The following is a 21,836-nucleotide window of genomic DNA, read 5'->3' as shown; positions in this document are numbered from 1 at the left end:
TCAGGATGATCAATGAACCCACTCTAAAATTATACATATATATGTATTTATGCAAAATATGTATGTAAATAGGTAAATATGTATACAAATGGGTGTATATATATACACACAAATATGTGTGTATGTGTGTGTATATATATATATATGTGTGTGTGTGTGTGTGTGTGTGTGTGTAAATATGTATGCAAAATTAACATATATATACATATGTGTATAGTTGGGTTGGGTTTGGACTACTAAAGGGCTAGGCCTAAGTCTGGCTCGAAAAATAAAAAAGCCTGATTTCTTGGGCCAGCCCAAGTTGCACCCCTGGTCTATATAAAGTATTGTAGAGGTGTAAAGTGGGTTGTTTGAGGCCGGCATGACACGACCCGTGGGCGGCCCGCTCAAAAGGCGGGCTGTCCCATGCTAGCCCGCGGGTCGCGCCGCCCTCCCCGGTGGAAATTTTGGGGGTTGGTCCGGCACGGCCCATGGCCCATGCCCAGGCAAGCCCGTGCCGTGTCGTGGGATTGGGCCATACCGGACCGGGCCCTAGTGTGGGCCTTAGGCCTGGGCTGAACTAGGTTGTACTTTTTTTAATTTTGATTTCTTTTTTAAGTAAAATTGTAAAACTAAAATATTTAACTTTCCTTTGAACTTTGTGAATTGGGAACTATTTAAAAAATTAAGAAGTGAGAATCTAAGTGATCTAACACATAAATGAAAAAAGAATAGTTAACCAAATTGAAATAAGAACGATGGAATAACAAATTGGAAGAAAAATAGGAATTTTATTTCATTTGAATTTGAATGGTACAAATTACAAACACAATGATTGGATCATTGGATACTCGGATAAATGAAATATAAAAAATTGAAAACGGAATAAATTAATAAAATATAAAAAAAATACAATATGGTTACAAATTGAAAATATGAAATTACATTGTTAAAAAATTAAAAAATCACAATAATTTGAAAAAATAAAAAATTTTATACAAGTAGTCAAATTTATGAATCATCATTCATGACTTTCATCATCTACTTCGGGTGAAATATCCAGTATAGTTTCATGCTCTCCTTTGTCTTGTAATCTATCTTCTACATCTAGCCAATCTTTGAAGTAGATGCATATCTCTATGCTTTCATCATTCATGCAGCTTCTTTTGTCATTGAGCACCCTGGTACCTGCACTAAAACAAGACTCCGATGGAACTGTAGACACCGAAGGGGTTAGTAGATCATGTGCCATGGCGGTGAGAACTGGATAATTTTTCAAATGTTCACTCCACCAGGATAAAATATCAAAATTATTTGATCCTTCACCTAAATTAAAAAAATTTTACTTGTAAATAAAAATTATGTTCAGTAAATGAACTTGTTGTAGAACTAGTAGATTTCTGCCTTCTACTTATTAAATAAAAAAGTTTTTCTCTTCTACTTCTGGGCTCAAGGTCAGGAGTAGAAGAAGATGATGAATAAGTTATAGGAATATTTCCTACAACTTCAGATTCATACAAACTGTACATTTCAAATAATAAATTATTAATTTCTTCTTTTTTATTTCCTATATCAATATTCATATTTTCACAATATGATTCAAGTAAAATATCTAAACCATCTTTCCTAATCCTAGGGTCTAATATTGTAGATAAACAATAAAGGGGAGAAATGTTCTCCCAATATTTTTTAAATTTATTTTTCATTGTTTAAACAATACATTGAAATTGTGGATTATTTCTACATTTTGCAAAACAGTCACTAATTACCATTAATTGATGAGGTAAATTACAACTAGTTGGATAATAAATTCTAAATAATTTATTAGTTGCATAATAAAAACATTTTAAAAAATCTCTTATACAAACTGTCATTTCCCAATCTTCCTCAAATATCATATCATTACGCATTTTCTAACAGAACATAGGTATAATTCCACCTATGATCTACATCTAATATAAAATGTTTATATTTTAAACCATAATTTTGATATAAATATTTAAATTATTGTTTTCTTTCCCTTGAACTTTTTATATATATAATACAAATTCTAATTTTTGAAATATGAGTAGAAATAATATTTAAGGCATCTTGAATACATAAACTTAAGATGTGACATGCACATCTAATTTGAAATAATTTACCATCTAAGCATGGTCTTAATTGAGATTTTAAAATATTTATTGTAGAATCATTATTGTTGGCATTATCAAAACTAATAGAAAATAATTTATTTTCTATTCTATAAGCATGCAAAGTATTTAAAATACTTGCAGCAATATTTGGGCCACTATGTGGCCATTCAAGCCTAGTAAAACTTAAAATTCTTTTATTCAAAAGTCAATTTTCATCAATGAAATGACTGGTAACACAAATATTACTAATATTAAATTTGGATGTCCAAACATCTAAAGTATTTGCAACTTTAGAATTAAGATTTGCTAACAAAGAAATTAAATTTTGTTTATTTGAATAAAAATTTTTAAAGCATCAGTTTTTATAGTATTCCTAGAAACATTTTTACATTGTGGGTTTACAGAACTACACAACCATTTTTCTAGCTTTGGATCTTTAGGTAATATAAATGGTTGTTCTACATGTACAATATAGTTAGCAAGATCTTGTCTCATTTTTTCTTGTGAATATTTAAAAGTACCAAAACTACTCTCCCTCCCAATCTGTGTTTGGGTTGTTTCTCTCCCTTCATCTTCCTCTTTCTCATGTGTGAGTAGATGTCTGCTCAAATGACCTGTACCACCCTTGCTACAATAACTAAAGTCTTTTCTACATTTTTGACAAACGACCCTTTTCCCCTTCCCCTCAATATCCTCTACTTTGAAAATTTTCCAAACTGGGCTATTCAACTTAGAGGCCCTCCTTTTTACCCTAGTATCAGTACCAGGGGTGAAAGTTCCACTTCCATCAACGTCAATCACATTAGTACTAACACTATCATGATGTAATTGAATATTATCAATGGTGAACATGTTGGGGAATCAATTTTCAGAAGAGCTGACCATTTTTTTTTAATTCTAAAAAGATAAAAATTAATCTAATTCGACTTACCTGGGTTGCCGATTCAAAATCCTAACTTGATTTCAACAATTGAAGCTTTTCAATGTCCAACCCTCCCAAATTGAGATACTTGAGCTGGTTGAGAAAGCCTTCTTCTTGTTGAAAGTTGAAACTTCAATAAAGTTGAGACTTGAGAATTGGAGAATGCAGAATTAGATCAGCCAATCAGAATTACTCAGATTGTAGAGAATTGAGAATGTATGAGTATGAAAGAGAGAGATAAGAGATAAAGAGAATTGTTGAATTGATGTGATGAGAATGGTGGAGGATAGGGCTATTTATAGGAATTGGACATAATTCAATTGCCCAAAATACCCAAAAAGCTAGTTGTTATTTAGTTGTTAGGAGGGGTATTTTGGTCATTATAAAATTATTTATAACTTTACCCAAAAAGCCCCCTTAAACTAGTTATTATATAGATGTTAGGGGGCATTTATGTCATTTTTTCAACCCTCTATAAGCAAAATACACAAATACCCTCCTAATATGGTTGTTTATAGCTGTTGGGGGGTATTTCTATAAAAATCCCCCAAAAAGCTGAAACTAGCCACTGGGCCCCTTTGGGGGGGGGGGGGGCAACGGCTATATTTCGGGTGGGCTACACTTGGCTCGCTATGGCTCAGCACAGCACGAACCTTCATTCATGTTGGGCCTAGCACAACCTGTGGGGCTTCGTGCTGTGCCGGGCCGGGCCTAATCAAAATTGTGTAGGCGGCCTGGCCTGATTTACACCTCTAAAGTATTGAGATGTAATTGGTAACTATTGAAAAATTATGGAAGAACTAAAATGTTATGTACTAATATTTATTATATATAGATTTAGATAATATTTATTATATAAGTTAATATATATATAGCTTAATTTTTAATAAACAAATATAATTTGTCTTAATATTTATTAGTATATAAATTTTAATAATTAAATTTTATCATTTATTAAATAACATCCACTAAGAGAAGAAAGGTTAATTAAGAATTAAAACACATATTATTAAGAAAAGCAATTAAGGTTATGCTATAGTGTTAGACCAATGATCATTGTAAATGAGTGGTTAATATTCAAATGCTTAATTAAAAGTGAAATAAATGAAAGAGAGGAGAGGGAAATTAAATTTTAATTTTAATTTAAAAGTACAAAGAGAAGGAGATTAAAATTTGGATTGTATCAGCTAATACATATTGTGTATCTATCGTTGTTTTCATAATAACAAAATTTTAAACTTTGCAAAAAAACATAGAAAAGAAATCCTTAACTTTAAGGTTATGGATCTAAAAGTCATTCCAATTTGCAAAAACACCTTTATATATGTAAAGGCATCATAGCCCAACAGCTTAAGTCTACAAACCCAAACCTGACTCAGATTGTGATTTAAAACCCTAACTCAACCATTCACCCAAGTAAGCTTGACCTAAGGAACTAACCACTAGATGCTGGTGTGGATGAAATTCTCAGAAAAGGAACAAGGTAGAACAACTACAACAACTGAAGGAACAAGATTGTCTCCCTACTTTTAATCAAGTGAAAATTATAAGGCGCTATCAACAAGGGGTGGAAGTCATGCACCAGGTGGTGGGATCTCCAAGAGGGATGATCTAATTAAGCTTCTACTATTACGATTCGAAGCAGAGCTCTATGAGATAGATTCCATAAAAGCTTATCTGACGTTGCATCATCACGAACCAGCAATATACCCGGGAGTATTTGTTAGACAGTGTATGCCCTTAGCTCCAATCAGCATGATGTACATTATGACATTTATTGTAAATGAATAAGGTACATATTTGATTCATGTTATTGTAGTGTGTTTCTGTGTAATACCCTTAAATTAGATACACATGAGGCTCGTATTAGTTTAGAATCTTCATAGCCATTAGATAGATCTGGGGAGATTTATCCTGCCAAGGCTAACACTGATGTACCGCCAAGTTGGTTGGGATGGCTTGTCTCAACTGCCAGGGTGAGACCTGAGGTGCATGCAATGTTGGTTTTCTTGAAACCCTGAACTGGACCAAAATTCCATTATTGCCCTGGACCTTGGAGATAAATGGGGAAAACTGAAATGTTACACCTGACCCCTAGACTCGATTATGATACTGCACTAGTTGTCAGATTGGGCTATCTTTGATGTGCCAATCAATAAGATCCTTAGAAGGGGTTAAAACTTGGGTATGTTGGGACAGTTCGAGAATTCATCTGAGTGGGTGATCATAGTGACAGGATCAGCCCCTTTGTCAGACAAAGTGAATGATTGGGAAAATGCACTCTCTCTGATGGAAACCTAAATTGTCAGCAGTGGATTTCAAATGTGTTTGAAATTTGGTTTTGCAAATATATATATATATATATATATATATATATATATATATATATATATATTATGGTTTCACAAATTGTTTGCAAAAGGTTTTAATTCCCGGGATCTGTGTGAGTAAAGAATGCAACACTGTACCTTGTAGCTGAGGAAGAGGTCCTCTCTTGTTGGGTAGTGTTTGATCATTAAGGGCTGAGACGTTAAGTGTATGACCATTGAGGGCTATACCTAATGGACTAATCTTGCATCTACCTATAGTGTTTGGGTCTTCATAAGATGGTTGGACCTAGGGACCATTTAGTGTAAATGTTGGGCCCATTAAGAGCCCATAGTGTTGGACTTAGGGGTTCATTATATTCGGCAGTGAATTCGGCCGTGCCTTGTAATAGAGGCTAGGCTGAACGCATGTGGCTGATGTATAGATCAATGTTAGGGTCCCACACCATACAAAGAGAGGTAAGTTAGCCAACATTAAAAGGAAGTGAGCCTAAAAGTTTAATAGGCCTAAAGCCAATTTTGAACTGGGTTAATTGGATTAATTAAATAGGGGTGGATTTGGGTTTGTATCAACGCCAAATAAGGATAAGAGTCCAGATCCAAATAAAGATTTGGGTTAGGGAACTCCTAATTTGATTAGGAATAAGTTGATCTTTAACTACAGATAAGATAAGGGTTTATCCTTATCACCTAAAGAGTTCAGATCCAAATAAAGATTTGGATGAGGAAATTCCTAATCAGATTAGGAGGTTGCCTCTTTAAGGCTATAAATAGAGAGCAGAGCGGATCTGAAAAATACACTAGACACAGACAATACAAAAGACAACTCAGTTAGACTGATTTTGCCTTCAGTTCTTTTTCTCCCTGCTCTTGCCGCCCTACCCTGTTCAATCTCCAATTCTTGGAACTGATCAAGATTTGATCTTGATATTGTTTCTTGCCAAAAGAAACAATTCTAAAGATATGTTCACTACCCCATTCAATTATTGCTGAAGAATCAGAGGTTCTTAGTGAAGAACTACATGCTGATCCTGCGTCATCCTAAGCTATGTCATCTTCAACGGAGGGAGGATTTGGTATACTCTTTCGGCATGAACACATGTGTTGGGAGGAGCCTTTTGCGTGGATTCCGTATTAGGCATATCCCTCCCTAATCTTGGTTTCAGATTTGATCTAGTTTGGTTATAAGAACGAACCTTGAAAATGCAGTTTTCTAAATTGGGAATTGGATTCTCAGATGGGAGTAAAGAAATTTTTGAAATTTTGCCCAACCTTCCTACAGAGTTCGGCCATTCATATGATAGATCTCTCATCCCTTCAGTATTTATCATATTATATGTGTAGCACTATCTTGCTAAAGTTGTTATTTTGTTGATTGTTCATTTTCTTTTTGAGTATTATTGAACATGATGCATCCTGTTACATGTAAAGTGTTTCATTCTATATATCTATTAAGTTTATTTGCTATAAACAACATTATGTTCTAGTTACTTTCTAACTTAATAATTGACTACTTGCTATTAAACTTTTATATCAAACTAGAGTTCTTTCAGGCCTTGTCTATTGTCTGTTCTAGTCTTTTCTAAACACCTTATTGAGTTTTATGTCATTTAATTGATTATACATTTATCTATTTTTGACTAATGTTGCCATCTGGTGAAGAGGGATATCCTATTTGAATATGTGTCATCATATCAAGATTTGGTAAATCATTCTTCAAGCATTTGATCCTTCTCTTTCCCTCTCCATTATGTTTCTGATTATACTTGATCTTCTTGTTTTCCTCATCCTTTTCACCTTTCTTTCTACCCACCGCAATCGACCATGGATGAGTTAGATGCTCTCAATGAATCTTTTCAAAACATGCTACATGCTAATAGTCTTCCTGGCATAGATCTTGTTGATATTTGACCCCATCTACCTGAAAATCTTCAAGATATAGTTGGAGTTTTTCTTTCATATGCCATTTATTCCCTCGTCTTATAGACTAATTCTCTGAACTTGAAAATAGCCTTTACACTCTTTGGAATCTAGATCCGAATCGCCTCCTTATGGCACCCTTTCAACATGGTCATTTTAGATTAAGATTTTGGTTGAGGAAGACTTCATCCATATTAGAGACAATGGACCTTGGATGCTCAATGGTCAGTGGATAACTCAAAAACCTAGGTTCCTAGTAGACCACAATATGAATGGCAGCTAAACTAGATCAAAGTTTGGGTTCAACTGCATGATCTGTCTTATGAAATCCTTTCAGAAGACATAGGTTGACTCATCTTTGAACGTATAGGTCATACTCGTCAGATTTCTGTTATTCAAAATTATATTCGAGTTAAGGTCTACATTATTATTAACCTGCCTCTCAAAACTAAATGTTTCTATAGTATAATGAATTGGGTTACTTTTAGGTATGAAGATCGCCCCTCAACATGTTCCCTTTGTGGTCGTGTGGGTTATCTTTATCATCGTTGTTTGCAACCCCTCCCCCATATTGCAGGACAATCCTTTGAACAATATTATAATCAAAGAACCATGCATTTTCCTGGCCCCTGGATGAGAATAGAACTCCCTATGCGATGTAACTGGTGTTTACCCTTATTCTGTGATTTTGTCCATCTTCTGGGTCAGCCAAATAATGTGCAAACTCCCCCAATGGCTCAACAACCTACCAATCCCCCCTCTCAACCCCAACATGAAACTCCTAATTCTGATTCTACCCTTGTTGGGCTAGATCGGCAAACCCAAAACACCTTCAACAACCTATTGTTTTTAGATACTCTAGTCGCTTCATCTTCTAGGGGAAAGTGCCCCAGGGTTGACCTCCTAGAAAATCTCAAGATTGAAGATGCTTTTGATCTTCCACTCTATGATAGACAATAATCCTCGGATAGGAGTAACCAGACTAACAAAATTCTTACCATTGACCAATTTATCTGAGAAAATGACAATGTTACGATCAACCATAATAGAGAAGCAACAAATCGAGAAGATCCTTATACAAGCGCGTCTAATTTGGTTAGTTTCTTTCTCTAGGGTATTATTTCCTTTTTACTGCAATGGGTGGTGTTTACTGGCCCCAAATAGCCACACCACCCCCAATGTTAATTATGAGTTGGAACTTTCGTGGGGCAGAACGCCCTAAGGCAGTTCAAGGTTTAGGAATTTTGGTCAAAAAATATAATTTGGATTTTATTTTCCTTTGTGAAACCAAAATTCTATCGGATAAAATACAAAATCTAGCTAATCAATTTCACTACACTAACTCCTATTTAATTCCTCCTTAAGGACATGCTGGAGGGATAATTGCTTTTTGGAATATTGGTATCCCTGCTTCTCTCTTTTTGGTTCACTTGAGGTATGTCTTTCTTAAAATATCTTCTTTTCTTGTTATTGAGAATTGGTTATTAGGTTTTTTCTATGGACCTGCAATTAAAGTCCACCAAAATAAATTCTGGTTTAATCTTAATCAATGTTTATAGTCCCTGAATATACCATTTTTACTTATTGGTGATTTTAATGAGGCAACTACAGTTATGGTTCAAGATCCTAGTTCCTCAGAAAGCCCTTCTAGATTGACTTCCACCCAATACCAAAATTTAATACTAGATCAAAATCTTCTAGAAATCAATATTCAAGGGGGTAAACTTAGTAGGTCCAATAAACGCTCCATTGGTCATATTAGTAGAACGCTTGATAGAGTTCTAACTACTCCTAATTGGATTTCAGCTTTTCCAAACACGAGTCTTTCTTTATTTGCTTGGTGGGATTCTGCTCACCAACCTCTTCTTTTAGACATCACACCTAGACAAAATCAATATCCAAAACCTTTTTGGTTCTATGAAATGTGGCTGTCAAATAATACTTGTAAAGAGGTCATTCAAGACAGATGTAATCTTCAAATTAATGGATATGCTGCCTATAGATTATCTTTGAAGATGGATTGTATTGAAGCTTAGTTAAACAAATGGAGAAAATCAAAATTTATTGATCCTCAACAAAAATTAAGGGAGTTAAAACATCAAGTTATTCAAGTAGAGCAATTTACCCCTTGGGATCAAGCAAAAATCATTTCTTTATATAAAACTTATGATATCACACAATCTCAAGTTGAAAGTTTTTGGAGACAAAGATCTTGGCAACTTTGGCTAAATTTGGGAGACAGAAATATCAACTATTTTTACAAAAGTACATTATGTCGCTAAAAGAAAAATGAAATTCAAGGAGTCAAAAATTTACAAGGAACATGTGTTACCCATCAACCTTTTGTTGACCTAACCTTTATTCCAAATCTATTTAATCCTATCATTTCTTATGAAGATAATGTATACCTAACTGCCATCCCTTTTGAGGAAGAAATCAAATCAACTCTTTTTAGTATAGAAGTCTTAAATCTCTAGGTCCTGGTGGAATGCCGGGTTTAGTATATAAAGAGAATTGGGATTTCATGGGCATAGAAATCATATCTTTTCCCAAGGAATTTTTCTAGAATAAGAAACTGTTGAAATGTCTAAATCATACTTTATCTACCTTATACCAAAAAAATCAAATTGCGCTAGAGTTCAAGATTATCGTCCCATTAGTCTTTGTATTGTACCCTACAAAATCATTTAAAAAATATTGGCTAATAGGCTTCGTACTGATTTGGATAAATGCATAGCCCCTAACCAATCAGCTTTCAAACTTTTTAAAACATCATAAAAAAGGTAGAACCTATGTGGCTATTAAATTAGATATGGCCAAAGCCTACGACCGACTTTAATGGTCATTTCTTCTCTTAGTTTTACAAGCACTAGGTTTTTCTCAAGACTTCTGTTCACATCATCTTGGGATGCATCTCTTCTATGTTCTATTTTGTCCCCATTAATGGAATTGTAGAAGGGAAATTCACTAGAGGACATAAACAAGGAGATCCTCTATCCCTTTACCTTTTTATTCTTGCAATTGAATGTTTTTCTCGAATGATTGTTAAAACTGAAGATAATGGTCATTTCAAAGGCATTCAAATAACAAATAGGGCCCCCACTACCTCTCACTTACTTTTCTATGATGATATACTTCTTTTCCTAAGAGGTCATTGAGAACAGATAGACACCCTCAAAATCATCCTTCACCAATTTCAAGATTCATCAAGACAACTTATAAACCCAGATAAATCGGGCATTTATTTTAGCAAGAACTTCCATCCTAGACACCAAAGAATGATACGAAGACAACTTCAGATGAAAGTCTTCCCTAAAAATTCTAAATATCTAGGTATCCCTATAAGTTGGGGACCAAATGAGCATGCCTAATTTTCTTTCATTTTAGATAACCTTAAAGCAAAACTCAATAGGTGGTGGAAAGCTTTTGCTTTAAGTCAAGCTAGGAAAAGAATCCTCATCCAGTTTGTTCTTTAAGCCATTCCTACTCACACGATGTGTAGCCCAACTTCTTCAAAAAACTCTTAATGCTATGGATCAAATTATTAAGAATTTTTGGTGGGCTAAATCCGATCCTAATTCCTACCCTTATTGATGGTGCTCATGGAATAAATTTGCTATATCTCGATCATCTAGAGATTTAGGTTTTAGAGATATCAAACTGGTGAATCAAGTCTTGCTTAAAAAATTAGCTTGGAGATATCTTAATGAACAACATAAATTATGGGCCCGGCTTTGGAAATCGAAATATTTTCCAGCTAACACAATATTCTCTTATTCAATCCCCCGATCAAGTTATTTCTTTTGGAAATCTACTACACCAAAACTTTAATTTCTCCTTCATGAAGTTGGTTATTTGGTATCGGAATCTTCTACTTGCAAAATTGACCACCTTTCTTGGATAATAATGAAACTTTCTAAATAATAAATCAACCAACTCTACCTAACATAAGAAATCTTTCTTTTGCAGATCTCATTAGTAATGGAACTTGGAATATGTCTACTCTTAGACCTTACTTCGATAGGAGTCAGATCTCTCAGATCCTATAAACACCTATTCTTCTAGCAAACTCTCTTGTTTCTTGGATCCAGACCAAACACTCTTCAAGAAAATTTTTGTCTTCAGTAGCATATAAAGACCTAATTAAGCCATATATACACAGTTTGTCTGAACAATTAAATTTATGTTTGAAATGGATTTGGCATCTTTAGATACCTCCTCGTTACCAATTATTTCTCTAGTGAGTTATTCAAGAATTCATCCCTGTCAAAGGAAAAATTTTGCCTGTTGATCAAGATCAAAATGTGTCTTTTGTCATAATAGTATAGAAACCATAAATCATCTTTTTATGGAGTGCTCATTCACCCAATCTATCTTATTTGCATACCCTTGGAACATCAACATAAATAATATTTTACAATCCTCTTGGCTCAATTGTATTAATGAACTAGCAAATCTTTTTCCTAAAAAACCTATGCTAATGAAAGTACTTACTTGGTATGCTACAACTTTATACTATATCTGGTTTGCACGTAATGAGAAATGTTTTAAAGAAACAGTTGTATCAAATTTTTGGGTTCTCAGGAAAATCAATACTATTTTTGATCATATTCATGTTCCACAGATTCATTCAGGTATAGCACAGGAAGTTCCTCCACAATTGTGCATCAATTTAAACACAAATACTGATTATATTATATTTATAGATGCAGGCAAAGTTAACCATTCCCTTTTTAGTTATGGTATCATTATCTTATCCAATCATCTATATTATCTTCAAGTCACAAGTGGAAGAAAGCACCTAAAGTCTGTGGAGGAAGATGAGCTTTTTTCCATACATTAGGGAATTTGTTAGATCATTATCCGATGGTTATAAGTAGGAGGTTTAATGTTCCTGCTCATCAGGTTGCACAATGGAGCAAACATATTATGCAGGATCATTTTTTGTTAGATGATTATCCTTTAGATATTGCAGATGTAAAGAACTATGTATTTTGTTCTATTAGTTAATATATTATTTTTATCTTTCAAAAAAAAAAGTAAGGTTGAACCTAACCAAACCCTGTAGGGTCATATCAAACCAAATTTACCATTTAACGCGGTCCATTGACATCCCTACCTTTCGCTAGTTGTATCAGAGGTTTAGGATTGAATCCACCTTCACATGGGTTATGGTTGTTCTAGGTTTGGATGATGAGCTGGGGGGTCATTTTATAGCATACCTAAACTTCATTTTATGAAAAATTCTCACATGATACCAAAAAATTGGATTTTGTGCATATTGATTGGTTGATACTCTTTTTTCAATTTGTTAATGGGATTTTTGGATGTGACAAACTCTGAACTTTGAAAAAATGGCAATGTCAACCCTAAAGAATTTAAAGGGTCATTTTTGACCCTAGACTTAGGAAAAAGGTTAATTGTATGCAAAAATAGATAGTGCTTTAAACCACATTGACGATCCGTTAGACAACATTACATGACACTAGTAAAGTTTGAAAAAGGCCACTTTTGATCCTAAAGTGGCCTTAAAATAAATTAAATGACCCTAAAGTATTTAACTAAATTAAATAAATTTTACTATTTAGATAATTAAGTAAATTAATCAATTAATCAATAAATAAAATTAATTAGATAAAGGTAATCAAATAAAAAATGATCCCCAAACCATGATATTTAACAATTCAATTGTTTGGTTAGAATGCATCAATCCATGATGTTTTGAAAAATAAAAATGACTTGAAAAGCATTTATCAGATTGAACAGTTTACCGGTTCAACCATTTGGTCAATAGGTTGTTAACAAGTAAAAAATTCAAGGTGATCAAACTCTTCAACCTAAGAATTGGTTAATTGTCTAGTTCCATTTTATACCCAAGCGATCGAACCATTTTATACTTGGTTCAAAACTTTTCAAAAAAAATATTAGCCAATTATCTAAATCCATTTTATACTTGGTTCAGAACTTTTCAAAAAAAATATTGACTTGGTTAACAACCACTGTCTCAGACAATTGAACTGCTAAATTGTTCAATCTAGTAAATGGTTTGTAATTATTTTTTATTGTAATTATATATTTTTTTATTTTTTAAAATATCATTATTTTCTAATTTTTATATTTTATTTTAATTAAGTTTGTTTCCTTAATAAATTTAATTTACTTATTTAATTGTTTAATTTACTTAATTATCTTAATTAGTATAATTTATTTCATTTAATTAATTAAATTTAGTTTTAACAACCCCTATTTTTTTATTTTTTAAAATTCCATAGTTTTAAAATTATTTTTTAAATTTAAATTTAGTTATATTTATTTTAATTAAATATTTTCACTTAATTAATTTAATTTACTGATTTTATTGCTTAATTTACTTAATTATCTTAATTAGTATAACTCATTTAATTTAATTAATTAAGTTTAGATCTAATAACCCCTAAATTTTTTTATTTTCTAAGATGTCATGTTTTTCAAATTATTTTTATATTTTATTTTTAATTAACTTTGTTTCCTTAATTAATTTAATTTTTTGATTTAATTGCTTTATTTACTTAATTATCTTCATTAGTATAATTTATTTAATTAAATTTGGCTGTAAATAACCCCTAAATTTTTTATTTTTTAAGATGTCATGTTTTTTGAATTATTTTTTATATTTTATTTTTAATTAAATTTATTTCCTTAATTTATTTAATTTATTGATTCAATTGCTTAATTTACTTAATTATCTTAATTAGTAGAGTTTATTTAATTTTATCAATTAAGTGTGACTTTAACAACCCCTAATTTTTTTGTTTTTTTTTAAATGTCATGTTTTTGAATTATTTTTATATTTCTTTTTAATTATATTATAGTTAATTAACTTTGTTTCCTTAATTAATATAATTTACTGATTTAATTGCTTAATTTACTTAATTATCTTAATTAGTATAATTTGTTTACTTTAATTAATTAAATTTGGCTTCGACAACCCCTGATTTTTTTTGTTTCTCACAATGTCACGTTTTTTTAAATTATTTTTTATATTTTGTTTTCAAGAAACTTCATTACCTTTGTTTATTTAATTTACTAATTTAATTGATTAACTTACTTAGTATAATTTATTTAATTTAATTAATTAAATTTGGCTCTAACAACCCCTAAACTGTAATTAATTTATTTACTTTATTTGTTAATTAAGTAAATTAAAACTTAATTATACTTTAGGATCATTTATTTAGACCCTAAAGTAAATTATTTAACTAACTTTATTAAATTAACTCATTTTCAAGTTGGGCTTTGAAGCCGAATAAAGATGGTAACCCACCTAGTCTTGGCTGAACTCGAACACATCTCAAGTTGTGTTGGGTTAAGTTCAAGTTGGACCCTACTTGAGCAAGGCCCAAGCCCAAAATTTATTTCTTAGGCCCCGTTCGCTTTTCGGTAAGTTACTTACCCAGGTAAATGTACTTACCTGGGTAAGTGTTTGCCAAGAACGACTTATCCGGGTAAGTGCATTTACCCATGTTCTTTTATTTACCATGTAAATAAGGCAATGACCATTTTAGCCATAAAAATTTATTGTTAAAAGGGGTATTTTTGTCCCATTCAAGTGTTGGCAAATTTTCCCCCAGGTGGGAAAGTTATTTACCCACCTAGGAGATGGGTATCACTTGCCCGGATAAGTGATACCTAAGAAAATAAATTTTCCCTGGTCCCCACATAAATCTGAAAAAAGAAAATTTCATGGTCAATGGAAATCAAAATCCCATTGACCAACATTCCCCCCTCTCAAAATCCCGAAAAAGAATGCCCCCTTAAGATAAAGCCGGTTGATCTTCAAACCCAACCCAACCCAACCTGCCCAAATTGCACCCCTATACACAACCCACCTTGTATTGACATGCGTATCACCCGAATCCCACGAAATTAGTCACATGTTTCTCCCACAACTCACATGTTTCTCCCATACCAACTCACAGTGCCCATAGCGTCCCAATGGACCATTGCAGCCGTACATGGGGAACATCTTAAAAGGGAGATGTTCCCAATGTGAGGCTGCAGTGGGCTATTGGGACAGTGTTAATAGCGTTCTGTTGGTATCAGATCCCTACCCATAAAATATAACACCTATAAACACTTTAATACATAAACTTGACCAAGTCAACATTTCTTGGAACAAGCCGCAAGAAAACTGTTTTAGCTGCTGGTGCCTGGTTTCCGGTTCTGGTCTGGTCCGGTTTTAGTATAAAGCCTCAGGGCTGGCCCTAAATGAAAATGTTTTATATGATCATACCCTTTCTAGTAATTTCGCCGTTCCTTTAACGGCAGGTTCCAATTTAACGGCTTCTGCCAGAGAAGGTGATCACGGCCCTCGGATCATGAGGGTCCAATGGTCATTTCAGTTGTGAATTTCTCGTTCTTTCCATGCTGTCCACATGCTTCTGATATGAGGATTTACAGGTAAATTTCAAGAAATTAGTTTCAGTTTCTTGAGTTCTAATTTCTAAAACCTTCTTGTTCTTTTTCCTTATCCCTCATCCACTTTGCATGGTTTCTGAGAGTTGATCGACAGACATAATGCCTACCTTAAATCTGGTCACTAACGTTCCAGTAGATGCTGTGGTAGCTTCGGACATCCTCAAGGACGCAACCAAGACCGTTGCAAAGATCATTGGGAAGCCTGAATCTGTAACTTAAAAGAACCTCAAGTCTCTTTTGTTCTAGTGTGGTGAATTTGCTTTTCCATTGTTGTTTATGACCTGATGTTAAAGCTGTTGTCGTTCTTCTGGCTTTTGAGCGTTATGTGTTTGATGATTTTGCTCTGTGGGAAGTTGAGGTTTTGCTAAATCATTCTATTCACTCAATCCATTTGTTTTGGGAAATGTAGCTACAATTTGTTAAAATAGAATAAAAAGAGATGGTTTTTCTCTGTTCGTTTTTAGTTTCTTTGTCATTTCACTAATTGATTTCATGTCTGGTGGTAGATTTATACGTGGAATGGAAGTGACATTGGATTTGATATTTTCCTTTGTTATTGGTTAGCTACTCACATGTTCTATGTCCAAATTTTGTTTAGTCTTTTGTTTAAAAACAAAGAGAAAGCTGGATGCTTGTCTGCTTTTTATTTAGTTGGCTAAGAGTTATGCTGAGTGCTGACCATGGTTTGAAGAAAAATATCACTTCCACTAGTAAAAAAGAAAGTGTAAAGAACTATGTGAAGAAAATACAGTCTGAAAATGAATTTCTCAGTTTAATATATCTATCCCCACGATACAGTGTAGGAAATTATTGCTACAAGCATAACCCATTAGTTTAAATGGGGATTTATTAAGTTAAATGTATATTCTACCTCAATAAATCATTTAACAAAATAATTCTTTATGAATAAATAGATTAAAAATGATGAAGGGAATATTAGAACAACATTCGTTAGATGTCTATGGAACAACTTGCATATAGCCATTAAGGAATGGTGTCCTTGCTTTTCTTTTTTAGAGGATGATGGTTTATTTTTCTGGATATAGGTTTTGGGTCCTTTTAGTACTTCACAAATGCAGTCATGTATTTATTTATTTATCTGTTTTGACTGACATTTGTCCAGTATGTGATGATCTTGATAAACGGAGGAGTACCCATTGCATTTGCTGGCACTGAAGAGCCAGCAGCATATGGTGAATTAATATCCATTGGGGGACTTGGCCCAAGTGTTAATGGAAAACTGAGTTCAGCAGTTGCTGATATTCTTGAAACTAAACTCTCTATTGATAGCTCTCGGTTCTACATTAAGTTCTATGATGTTCAGGTAAGCAAGTGCACAATTCCTTTATATTTCTATGTTAACTATTTTTTTTGAGTGATTTATATTTTAAATATTTTCTTATGAGACATTACAAATAAAACATCCTTGTAACTCCTTGAAAGTTACTGCAATTACACATCCTTACCATGTTTCTGTATTAATAGTGACTTGGATGTCCATCAACTTCGTCAACTGCCCATTAGACATTCTTGCTATGCATCGATTTTGACAGGTTACATGGTTGTCCACCTATTTAGCAAGTACATTACACATTCTGGCTTTGCACCAATTATACAATCAACCTTCAAATCCATGGCCCCACACACTACTTTAGAGCCCACCCAATCACTTAAGAAAATTGCCTCCATAAAAAATTATACATTCTTACAACTTTAACTATAATTTGCAGTCTCACAACTGACTTTCCTTTTCTGGATAACTATATCCTTTTTTTAATGGATTAAAGACAATATGCAGAAGAAGGTTGGAGAATAGGAATCTTTGCTCATAGAGCATCAAATGTTACTAGAGACTTTTAGTACTCAGATTATCTGAGATTAGCAGTTGTAGAAGTACCCAACTTAGCTTTAGTAAACCACTGAAAGATACCTAACAAATAAATCATTAAGTATTAATCCATCCATTGCTTATGTTCTGCTACGGTGCTGCCATGTAATAAGCATTGGTACAGCATGTCCTTTTGAACCATGTGTCAAGACACAGTCAGAAAACAACACTTCTATGGTTGATTTGATTCACTTCTCCAACTTTAGAGGTTTGGTTTTTTAGTTAATAGAAACAGCATTGTAATGAAGAAAGTTTGGTATATCAGTTGAAGCAATGGCTTTTTTTTTTTCTAAAAAAAGAAAGGTAATGTAAAGTATTGTGTTAAGAATCACTATAAACCATTGTACAATGAAATTCTGTACATTAGATCACAAGATGATAATAAAAAAAGTCTATAGACAAAAAGGATCAGCTGAAATCCCTCAGACTAAAAGCAGAATTAATTACAGATTTCACTGGACTTTCTTGCTCTCAAAAATCCAAGCATTTCTTTCCATCCAAGTAGCCCACAAAATGGCTAGTGGAATCACTGCCCAAGCTGACCTGCCTTTCCTGCTCATATTTTGAATGTGCCACCTGCCCCGAAGTTCACCACAGAATTAGGATGTTAACCTTGCCACTGAATTGTACTTTGAAAATGAGTCCATAATCTGCTAGTGAATTTACATTGAATGAAAAAGTGTCTAGTAGGCTTGAGCTGCTCTTCACAAAGGACACAATCAATTTTCTCCAGTGTCAATTTCAATCCCCTTCTCAATAAGTAATCTTTAGTTTGCCATTTGTCCAGAACCACCAACCAAGTAAAAAACTCGACCTTTGAGGGTGCCATAGTGCCCCATATCTCCTTGTAAGGAAAAGAACCCGAGTCTCCCTGAGATAATTTCTTGTAGAAAGATTTTACTGAAAACTTACCATAGCTGTGCAATTTCCAAATTCTAAAGTCCCTCTGCAGTTCTGATTCTCAATCAAAACAGCAGGTCAGAGATTTTCTCCAATTCCCAATCATTGAAATTTCTCCTAAAACATGAGTCCACAGAAGAGTGTCTCCAACAAAAGTATACAAGTCTGCAACCATTGCATCCTTGTTGCAAGCTAGACTGAGTAGCTCAGGATATTACTCTTCCAATTGAGCGTCATCACACCAAGCATCCTTCCAAAAACAAACTCTTCTGCCATCCCCAACCTTATGCTTTATTCTTCTCCTGAGGAGAGGAAAAGCTTTGCAAATACCTCTCCATAAGCTACGGCCATAAGAAATCTCTCGAATATTTGCATACTAGCCATTGTTTTGGACACCATATTTATCCATAATAATCTTCTTCCAAAGAGAATCTTGATCATCAAAAAACCTCCATAACCATTTGCCAAGTAGGGAGATTTGGAAGTGTTTTACCTTCCTGATGCTTAAACCACCACATGGAAGCAATAGTTCTTACGGGGCTTGTCAAGACAGGGCAATTTTACTCTCCTGTTCTACTTATTTGGAAAGAAACATTCTTTTTTTTTTTGGGTAATCAATTGTGAAATAAACATTTTAGCATACTTCTTATACTGGTGTGCAACAAGTCAAGCTATTCCTATATTTGTCTCACAAGTTATATGCTAATATAGGGAACTATATTTATAATCCATAGTTATTGATTTTCACCTTTCCTTCTTTTAACAGCGTTCATTCTTTGGGTTCAATGGCTCCACATTTTGAGCTTCTATGGTGGATTGATCTGTTGAAGATGCTGGAACAATGTGCTCAAGTTAGTGAAGTCTTTATTTATGGCTTATATTCTCTCTCACAGACTAAACAAAGTATATTGCAAATAATGGAAATTGTAAAAGTACTCATGTATAACATTAGAGTGGTATATCGTAGTGTTTACCAGGGATATCACATTTTTCTGATCAAAGAATGCCTATATTAACACCAGGGTTTCATTTTCCCTGAATGGATGAATGCATGGAAGTTCTATCTCTGTATCTTTTCGATATCATCATGGATCAAATGATTGATCCGATCTGTTGCCTTCTTACTTCTGATATGCTAACCACTTATGGATCAAGCGATTGTCAACGCTGGCAACCTCCCTTATTTATCTTTTCTCTCCTTTTTTTCATTTTTTTTTGAAATTTTCCTACATTGTTTTTTGATTTTTGATTTCTAAAATGTTTGAAAAACGTAGATGTCAAGAGTTATAAGATGATACTCAACCTAACAGTAGCAGGTCTTTCCTAGTTGCCTGTTATTGAAGATAATGCAAATTATAAAGGAGTGAATCACCACATCAATAACATTTTTCTCCAATACTGAAAACTTATTTAATATGAAAGTCGAGGATTATGATGTTGTTCCTAGTATGATCTTCGATTCAGTTTCAAAGTGTCGGAATTTTTCTCAGCTTCACGTATCTCAACAATGAAGGAAACAAAAGATTTGTAGCTGCTTGATGAAATTCAAGTCAAAATAGAGATTGTTGAGAATTAGGGGGTGCAATTTAGATTAGGTTGGGGATTTGTTAAATTTCGGATGGGACATAACCCTAACCCATGTTCAGTATAGTTGAAATTATTCAAATTGGACAACCCAACTTGGTGCCCTATTGGGAACATTGCTTCAAGTTCAAAGCCTGATCTTATAATCTCTTAACTTGGTTTCCTATTTGGAATCTATCTATCTATCTATGTATCTAAAACAAGGAAGTGTTTATTTTTCTTTCCTTGTTTTGAATCTTTTGTTGCATGCCATTTTTACAAGCCAATAAATACTTCAATTCCCCTCTATATTCTCCAATTGTATCTCCAAGAAAACAGGCTCATTATTCTCTGTAAGGGGGTGTTTTGTAGTGTGGATGAGAAATTGGTGGGTGCGGATTAGTCCACACCACACCTTGTGGCAAGGACTAATCCACACCACACCACAACCAACAACTATCCTGAATTGTGGACAAATTGTGTCGATTGGACTAGTCCACACCCATAGTGGCATTTTGTAACGTGGTATTGACTCCACACCACACTTTTTTTGATTCCATGCATCTCATATGCATTTTATGATATACATAGTTAATCATAAATATCTAATTTTTGCATTTTATATGATAAATGTTTTAGAAAATGCATTAATGAATTAATATTAACCAATAAATCATGGTTTTCAAAATTGGACCGGATTGGACGGTTGGATTGGAAAAATTGGGAACCGGTCAGGTGACTGGTTCCATTTTTCTCCAAAATCAGAAATTTGCAAAAAAAACATCGATTTGGTTAGCAAACTGCTGACCCAGGTGGTTGAATCATTCAAACTATTCAACGGTTTTGATAGCTTTTTATTTTTTTATTTTTTTATTAGAATGGGATGACCATTTGGTTTGAACAGTCGAACCGTTTGACCTAGGAACTTGACCCCTAACCAGTTTGTTCTTCGGGTTGGTTTTAAAAACCTCGCAATAAATATTGATTTTTTATAAAACAATAGTAAAATAATTAAAAAATTAAAAATATATATTTTAAATATTTAAAAATATTATTTTATCGATAAAAAATAAAAAATTTGTAAAAATTAAAAAATTAAGTAAAATAATTAATATTTTAGACCATATAGTCAAAATACAACTACATGAATTTTAGAGGTAAAACTGAAGGTATATCTTTGTGTATCAGCAGTCTGTCTTAAATCACATAACCTCTGACCTCTGTTCCTTAAAGCATGTGATAAAAAAAAATCCGTGGAGGAGACATATCCATGAGTTTTTTCCATTACGATATATTGGGGTGTGGATGGAACAGGACCGAAATACGAGATGAACGTGATACAGAACACTGCCTAAATTATCTCTAATTCCTTTTTGTCCTCTCCCTTCACTAGAATTCCACCTATTTACACTCTCAATTTATAGGAACTTCTAAATTGTCTCCAACTCCCCTTTATTCTCTCTAATCTCCCATAAAAATATGGCCTTATTAAATAAGATTTGGTTTGGAAAATAACACGAGGGTCAATCCAACTAATTAATACAAATATCTATAGCTGTATTTTAATATTTATCTATTTAAAAACAAATGAGAGTCAACCCAATTATCACCCGTAGAAGTGACCTTTTTCAGCTTTGTATATATATTTATATATATATATATATATATATTGTATTATTTATATATTATATATAAATTTATATGTAAATATATATTATATTTTTTAATTATCTATTTTTAATAAT

The 21,836-nt window shown here is 33.2% G+C and overlaps 1 protein-coding gene across 1 annotated transcript; it reads left to right on the top strand.

The window, feature by feature from the left end:
• Nucleotides 1–15,722: 15,722 nt before the first annotated feature.
• Nucleotides 15,723–19,599, top strand: LOC104609064 (Tautomerase/MIF superfamily protein). Its single transcript, XM_010275268.3, has 3 exons — nt 15,723–15,950; nt 16,864–17,064; nt 19,295–19,599. The coding sequence occupies exons 1-3, from the start codon at nt 15,840–15,842 to the stop codon at nt 19,328–19,330; spliced, it is 348 nt and encodes a 115-aa protein (XP_010273570.1). The 5' UTR covers nt 15,723–15,839; the 3' UTR covers nt 19,331–19,599.
• Nucleotides 19,600–21,836: the final 2,237 nt, after the last annotated feature.

This window comes from Nelumbo nucifera, chromosome 8 (genome assembly GCF_055504915.1).
Source record: "Nelumbo nucifera cultivar China Antique chromosome 8, China Antique-T2T, whole genome shotgun sequence".
Classification (NCBI taxonomy): Eukaryota; Viridiplantae; Streptophyta; class Magnoliopsida; order Proteales; family Nelumbonaceae; genus Nelumbo; species Nelumbo nucifera.
Note: the sequence above shows the minus strand (reverse complement) of the source record. Positions and strands in the feature narration are given on the sequence as shown.

Coding starts and splice junctions, on each gene's coding strand:
- LOC104609064 (XM_010275268.3), top strand. CDS start 15,840: ATGCCTACCTTAAATCTGGTCACTAACGTTCCAGTAGATGCTGTGGTA. Junction 15,951..16,863: donor TCATTGGGAAGCCTGAATCT/GTAACTTAAAAG, acceptor ACATTTGTCCAG/TATGTGATGATCTTGATAAA. Junction 17,065..19,294: donor TTAAGTTCTATGATGTTCAG/GTAAGCAAGTGC, acceptor TTCTTTTAACAG/CGTTCATTCTTTGGGTTCAA.